Source organism: Zalophus californianus, chromosome 11, assembly GCF_009762305.2.
Source record: "Zalophus californianus isolate mZalCal1 chromosome 11, mZalCal1.pri.v2, whole genome shotgun sequence".
Classification (NCBI taxonomy): Eukaryota; Metazoa; Chordata; class Mammalia; order Carnivora; family Otariidae; genus Zalophus; species Zalophus californianus.
In genome coordinates this window covers 60958671-60967237 of record NC_045605.1, presented here as the reverse complement: position 1 = coordinate 60967237, position 8567 = coordinate 60958671, and the positions used below count along the sequence as shown (strand labels likewise).

General features: G+C 38.2%; 1 protein-coding gene across 1 annotated transcript; it reads left to right on the top strand.

Moving 5' to 3' along the window:
• Positions 1-5691: 5691 nt before the first annotated feature.
• LOC113913652 (olfactory receptor 52A1-like) lies at positions 5692-6369 on the top strand. Its single transcript, XM_027577905.1, has one exon. The coding sequence runs from the start codon at positions 5692-5694 to the stop codon at positions 6367-6369; it is 678 nt and encodes a 225-aa protein (XP_027433706.1).
• Positions 6370-8567: the final 2198 nt, after the last annotated feature.

The following is an 8567-nucleotide window of genomic DNA, read 5'->3' as shown; positions in this document are numbered from 1 at the left end:
ATACAGTAACAGTCCACTTACAGGCAATACAATGGCACTAAATTCATATCTTTCAATAGTTACCCTGAATGTAAATGGGCTAAATGCCCCAATCAAAAGACACAGGCTATCAGATTGGATTAAAAAACAAGACCCATCAATATGCTGTCTGCAAGAGACTCATTTTAGACCCAAAGACACCCCCACATTGAAAGTGAGGGGGTGAAAAACCATTTACCATGCTAATGGACACCAAAAGAAAGCTGGGGTGGCAATCCTTATATCAGACAAACTAGATTTTAAAACAAAGACTGTAGTAAGAGATGAAAAAGGCCACTATATCCTACTTAAAGGGTCTATCCAACAAGAAGATCTAACAATTGTAAATATCTATGCCCCTAAATGGGAGCAGCCAATTTTATAAGGCAATTAATAACAAAAGCAAAGAAACACATTGACAACAATACAATAATAGTGGGGGACTTTAACACCCCCCTGATTGAAATGGACAGATTGTCTAAGCAAAAGATCAACAAGGAAATAAAGACTTTAAATGACACACTGGACCAAATGGACTTCACAGACATATTCAGAACATTCCATCCCAAAGCAACGGAATACACATTCTTCTCTAGTGCCCATGGAACATTCTCCAGAATTGATCACATCCTAGGTCACAAATCAGGTCTCAACCGGTACCAAAGATTGGGATCATTCCCTGCATATTTTCAGACCACAATGCTTTGAAACTAGAACTCAGTCACAAGAGGAAAGTCAGAAAGAACTCAAATACATGGAGGCTAAAGAGCCTACTTCATCCTACTAAAGAATGAATGAGTCAACCAGGAAATTAAAGAAGAATTAAAAAAATTCATGGAAACCAATGAAAATGAAAACACAACTGTTCAAAATCTTTGGGATACAGCCAAGGCAGTCCTGAGAGGAAAGTATATAGCAATACAAGCCTTCTTCAAGAAACAAGAAAGATCTCAAATACACAACCTAACCCTACACCTAAAGGAGCAGGAGAAAGAACAGCAAATAAAGCCTAAACCCAGCAGGAGAAGAGAAATAAGATCAGAGCAGAAATCAATGAACTAGAAACCAAAAGAACAGTAGAACAAATCAACGAAACTAGGAGCTGGTTCTTTGAAAGAATTAACAAGATTGATAAACCCCTGGCCCGACTTATGAAAAAGAAAGACAAAGGACCCAAAATCAACAAAATCATGAATGAAAGAGGAGAGATCACAACCAACACCAAAGAAATACAAACAGTTATAAGAACATATTATGAGCAACTCTATGCCAGCAAATTAGATAACCTGGAAGAAATGGGTGCATTCCTAGAGATGTTTCAACTACCAAAATTGAACCAGGAAGAAATAGAACACCTGAACAGACCTATAACCACTAAGGAAATTGAAGCAGTCATCAAAAATCTCCCAACAAACAAAAGCCCGGGCCAGATGGCTTCCCAGGGGAATTCAACCAGACATTTCAAGAAGAATTAATACCTATTGTCCTGAAACTGTTCCAAAAAACAGAAATGGAAGGAAAACTTCCAATTTTATGAGGCCAGCATTACCTTGATCCCAAAACCAGACAAAGACTCCATCAAAAAGAAAAATTACAGACCAATATCCTTGATGAACATCGATGCAAAAATATTCACCAAAATACTAGCCAATAGGATCCAACAGTACTTTAAAAGGATTATTCACCATGACCAAGTGGGATTTATCCCTGGGCTGCAAGGTTGGTTCAACATCCGCAAATCAATCAACGTGATACAATACATTAACAAAAGAAAGAACAAGAGTCATATGATCCTCCCAATAGATGCAGAAAAAGCATTTGACAAAGTACAGCATCCTTTCTTGATCAAAACTCTTCAGAGTATAGGGATAGAGGGTACATACCTCAATATCATAAAAGCCATCTATGAAAAACCTACAGCGAATATCATTCTCAATGGGGAAAACTGAGAGCTTTTCCCCTAAGGTCAGGAACGCGGCAGGGATGTCCACTCTCACCACTGCTATTCAACATAGTATTGGAAGTCCTAGCCACAGCAATCAGACAACAAAAAGAAATCAAAGGCATCCAAATTGGCAAAGAAGAAGTCAAACTCTCACTCTTTGCAGATGATATGATACTGTATGTGGAAAACCTGAAAGACTCCACCCCAAAACTGCTAGAACTCATCCAGGAATTCAGTCAAGTAGCAGGATATAAAATCAATGCACAGAAATCAGTGGCATGCCTATACACCAACAATAAGACGGAAGAGAGACAAATCAAGGAGTCGATCCCATTTACAATTGCACCCAAAACCATAAGATACCTAGGAATAAATTTAACCAAAGAGGCAAAGGATCTGTACTCAGAAAACTATAAAATACTCATGAAAGAAATTGAAGAAGACACAAAGAAATGGAAAAACGTTCCATGCTCACGGATTGGAAGAACAAACATTGTAAAGATGTCAATGCTTCCTAGAGCTATCTACATATTCAATGCAATCCCCATCAAAATACCATCCACTTTTTTCAAAGAAATGGAACAAATAATCCTAAAATTTGTATGGAACCAGAAGAGACCCCGAATAGCCAGAGGAATGTTGAAAAAGAAAAGCAGAGCTGGCGGCATCACAATTCTGGACTTCCAGCTCTATTACACTGCTGTCATCATCAAGACAGTATGGTACTGGCACAAAAACAGACACATTGATCAATGGAACAGAATAGAGAGCTCAGAAATGGACCCTCAACTCTATGGTCAACTCATCTTTGACAAAGCAGGAAAGAATGTCCAATGGAAAAAAGACAGTCTCTTCAACAAACGGTGTTGGGAAAATTGGACTGTCACATGCAGAGAATGAAACTGGACCTTTTCCTTACACCACACACAAAAATAGACTCCAAATGGTTGAAAGACCTAAACGTGAGACAGGAGTCTTATCCAAATCCTAAAGGAGAACACAGGCAGCAACCTCTTCGACCTCAGCCGCAGCAACTTCTTCCTAGAAACATCGCCAAAGGCAAGGGAAGCAAGGGCAAAAATGAATTATTGGGATTTCATCAAGATAAAAAACTTTTGCACAGCAAAAGAAACAGTCCACAAAACCAAAAGACAACCAACAGAATGGGAGAAAATATTTGCAAATGACATATCAGATAAAGGGCTAGTATCCAAAATCTATAAAGAACTTTCCAAACTCAACACCCAAAGAACAAATAATCCAATCAAGAAATGGGCAGAAGACATCCAAATGGCCAACAGACACATGAAAAAATGCTCAACATTGCTCGGCATCAGGGAAATCCAAATCAAAACCTCAATGAGATACCACCTCACACCAGTCAGAATGGCTAGAATTAACAAGTCAGGAAACGACAGATGTTGGCGGGGATGTGGAGAAAGGGGAACCCTCCTACACTGTTGGTGGGAATGCAAGCTGGTGCAACCCCTCTGGAAAACAGTATGGAGGTTCCTCAAACAGTTTGAAAGAGCTACCATACGATCCAGCAATTGCACTGCTGGGTATTTACCCCAAAGATACAAACGTAGGGATCCGAAGAGGTACGTGCACCCCGATGTTTATAGCAGCAATGTCCACAATAGCCAAAGTGTGGAAAGAGCCAAGATGTCCATCGACAGATGAATGGCTAAAGAAGAAGTGGTATATATACACAATGGAATATTAGGCAGCCATCAAAAGGAATGAAATCTCACCATTTGCAATGACATGGATGGAAGTGTATGGTGTTATGCTGAGTGAAATAAGTCAATCAGAGAAAGACATGTATCATATGACCTTGCTGATATGAGCAATTTTTAACCTCAGGAAACAAACTGAGGGTTCTGGAGGGGAGGGGGGTGGGGGGATGGGTTAGGCTGGTGATGGGTATTAAAGAGGGCACATTCTGCGTGCAGCACTGGGTGTTATGCACAAACAATGAATCATAGAACACTACATCAAAAACTAATGATATAATGTATGGTGATTAACATAACAATAAAAAATTAAAAAAAAAGAAAAAGAAAAAAAAAAGAGAGAGAGGGACAAAACAAGAACCACACTCTCAACTACAGACCAAACTGATGGTTACCAGAGGGGAGGTGGATCGGGGGATGGTTGAAATAGGTGATGGGGACTAAGGAGGGCACTTGTGATGAGCACTGGGTGATGCATGGAAGTGCTGAATCACTATATTGTACATCTAAAACTAATATAACACTGTATGTTAACTAACTGGGACTAAAATAAACTTTAAAAAGTCAAAAAAAATTACTTTATATTTTTTTTAATTTAATTTAATTTTATTATGTTATGTTAGTCACCGTACAGCACATCATTAGTTCTTGATGTAATGTTCCATGATTCATTGTTTTCGTATAACACCCAGTGCTCCATGCAGTACTGATCTTTATCAGAGAAGAACTCTCAGATAAGGACTAAGAGCCCAGTTTTCAGAAAATTCAGTCATCAGTCAATCGAGGTATTTAAATTTTCATTAGTTGCTCTCTAGCCTTCTGCTGAATCTTTCTACTATCCCAAATCCATTCTCTGTCTTGTATTTGTACTTCTATATATGACTCCTATTGGGGAACCTTTCTTTTCACCCCTTTACTTTCTATTCATTTCTTGTGACTGAGCTCACAAAATGATTTAAGTGTTCAAAAATGATCTATATTTCATTAAGAATTAATAAACCTAATTTGGTCAATTTCATGCTAATGGTAGCTCTGAACAGTTCAAACCCAAGACCCAGGCTCTATTCCATGAATAACCCATTTACTCATTTTCCTATACCCTGTAGTCATCAAGAATGAGTTCTCTTGCCTGTATATTTTGTCACTCTGAACTTCCTTGCTTTCTAGAGATTCCTCCTCCCCTCTAGGTGTTCGGAAATGTGTTTTACAGAATGTCAGCTATTTTAAGCACACAAAAAATTTTCAAGAATTCAGTTCTTTGTATATGGGAAAAATAAAATACAGTCATACTAGAGATGTAAAAGTGGCATGAAATTTTGACCCATTCTCGTCAAAACTGCATGGGTTTGGATGATCTTTTCCAAAGTTGTTCCTTTACTTTCTTTTGAAAGGACATCCAATATTACATAGGTACAAATGATATAGATAGATAAAGATATCTAAATATATTGTGCTCTTAGGTGTCAGCTGTTTCTCTCTCCTTTTCATAGGCAGTTTTTTCTACCAATGTACTGGTCAGAGTAGGATTTGCTGGTCCAAAGTGTCAGTTCCAGACCCAGAGACAGTGGGAAATAACAGTACTATTGGGTAGCCGGAATGTGGGATATGGAGAAATTCATCAAACTCTGACTCAAATGCCCTTTCTAAGCAAAATAAATAAGTGTAATTATTTTGTCCATGGTCCAGAATGACATACATGTCATCAGTTTAGTCCCATTACCCATGTGACCTGGCTGGTTCTAATGCAGTTCGCCTGCCATGCACATAATCACTATTGTGCTACAGTGCTTCTGGATGTCCTTCCTGAAAACAGTGGGGTTCATCTATGGATATTTTTCCTTCAATAATATAAATGAAATGGATGATATAATCTTAGAGTTCAGCCAGAATCAGAGAGACTCACTATGATGACTTTGGATAAAAAATAGTAGAAGAGAAAGGACCACTGACTGAGATACTTCTTTCATTTGTTTCTGGAGACCCAAAGATATTATGTCCATCTGCAATATAACAGTCTTCATGCCTTCTCTGTTGACACTAATAGGGATCCCAGGCCTAGAGTCTGTGCAGTGCTGGATCGGGATTCCATTCTGTGCCATATATTTCATTGCTATGATTGGAAATTCCGTGCTTCTGATCATCATCAAGTCAGCGCGCAGCCTCCATGAGCCCATGTACATTTTTGTAGGCATGCTAGGAGTCACAGATATTGCACTTGCAACCACCATTATGCCCAAGATGCTTGGCATATTCTGGTTTCATGTGCCAGAGGTTTATTTTGATTCTTGCTTGCTTCAAATGTGGCTCATCCACTCATTTCAGTGCATAGAGTCAGGCATCCTCCTGGCCATGGCTCTGGACCGTTATGTGGCCATCTGTTATCCACTAAGACATGGTGCCATCTTCACCCACCAGCTGGTCACCCAAATAGGGGCTATGGTAACACTCAGGGCTGCCATTCTGGTAGCCCCATGCCTAGTACTGATAAAGTGCCAGTTTCAATTTTACCATACAACCATCATCTCCCACTCCTACTGTGAGCATATGGCCATCATGAAACTGGCTGCAGAAAATATGCGGGTCAACAAAATCTATGGTTTGTTTGTGGCATTCACTGTTGCAGGGTTCGACCTCACCTTCATCACTTTGTCCTACATACATGCTTTTTAATCAGGTAAGGCTACTAAATTAATGAAGGTATGGGGTATTTTAACTAAGATTAACAATGTCAGAGCTTAAGGCTAGTGGACTATTCCTGAAAACTCCAGATCATAGATCATATACTGAACAATGATGGAAAATATGCATATGTGTGCAGATATTCATAATTTGATTTATGGCATTAAAATCAATGCATCTATAAAAAAGACTGCATGTCATATAAATGGGTGATACTTTGGCTTGTTTAATGGATTCAGGCTCATCACATATCAATGACTGCTGAGGATTACTATCTGTAAATCTACGGGATGTCTTGGGACATCTTTTGAAAAATGTTTTCAATGTCAATATTTGTTATATGATTAATATATGATGTTATTATAATGGATTGTCAATAGGATTGTTGTTTTTAGATAACATAGTTTCTTTAGGAATAAAACTGAGATAGTATCAGACGTAATTTCTTAATGTTTTAGTCAGGGTTCAGCAACCTTCTATGAAAAGAAACAAATACATAACTTAGGCTTTGTGGGCAAAGAGGCAATTCAAAACTACTAAGTAGGTATTTGGATAGCAAAAGAGAAAACATATTTGCACAAAAATTTTAATGATGTTCAAAATGGCATAAAATATCTGGTCTAGAGTCCAGATTGTCCCATTATTGTGGCCTTCAAATTATCAGGACCAGCTCCAATCTGAGACCTGAAAAGGGAAAAAAGGCAAACAAATAGGTCATTGCACGGACAAGAAGATAACCAGCACTCTCTGACCTCCCACACAGGGGCTGAGACAATTGTAGAATACATTCTCCAATGGGAAATTGCCTGAAAAAGAAAAATATATTTTGTATTGGTAATTTTAATGATTTCTAGAAACTTCAAAATGATCCTTCAAAGAGACTGCATCAATTATAACAATGACTAATAGCACTTATATGTCTGAATCCTCAAACACTGGTTGTGATTGAGATTTTTACGCTTTGATGGTCTGCTGGGTGATTCTCTTTATAATTAGCATTCATAAATAATGCAATAGCTGTAGCTTTTTTCCACTTGTATATCCTTTTGTTGAATTACTTTATTGTTTCATTTGATCATTTTCTGATTTGTGTTCATTTTTTATTGTGTGTTTAAAATCTGATAAAAAATATATTGAATTAATATTTTCAAGGGCTTTATTCCTCAAGAGTGATTTCAGAAGCAGAAAGGGGTCTTCATAATATTGAGTTTTGACACATCAGGTGCTGGAGTTGACTTTCACTCTTGGTGTTTGCTTTCAGATGAAGGAGCAATAACGTGTTGACCCTTTGGCTTTTTGCAGGCCCTTATCTACATGTTCAATTTAGGCAGTATAACTTGCAACATTGGCTCTTCTCCACCCTTCCTCTTCTTGGTAGAAAAGTGTCCATGGACTGCTGTAAAATTCACCCTTTAACGTGTACAAGACACTGGTTTTAAGTATATTCAAAAAATTGTGTTACTGTCTCTTCTCTAATTCCATAACATTTTTGTGATCCCATAAAGATACCCTATTCCATCACCAGGCACTAGCCACTCATCCTGTCCCCAGTTTATGGAAACCACACATCTACCTACTGACTCTATGGATTTGACTAGTCTGGACATTTCGAGAAAATATATCATATAATACATGGCATTTTATGTCTGGGTTCTTTCACATGGCATAAAGTTTTCAAGTTCAGCTATGTTGTAGCATATCAGAACTTCTTTTTATTTTTTTGTGAATGAATGTCATTGCACATATGTATCTGAGTCTACTTTTGCACCTGGCAGTCAGGACTCTGGCCACACGATCCTCTCCTCTCTGCATGGTAAGGACTCCCATTTTAAATCAGACAATTCCACAAATAATATAGGCATGGCCAGGTCCAGCCTATATTTGCCATAATTCATTTAAACTTGTATCTTCTCGCTTGATAAATTTTATTAACCATTGCAGTAAAAGCTATTCAACTTCATTTCTAACACTGTTGTATTAAAAATTAAACTTTTGGGCACCTGGGTGGCTCAGTTGGTTAAGCAACTGCCTTTGGCTCAGGTCATGATCCTGGGGTTCCAGGATTATGTCTTGCATCAGGCTCCCCGCTGAGCAGGGAGTCTGCTTCTCCCTCTGACCCTCCCCCCTCTCATACTCTCTCTCTCTCTCAAATAAATAAATAAAATATTTTTAAAAATAAATAAAAATTA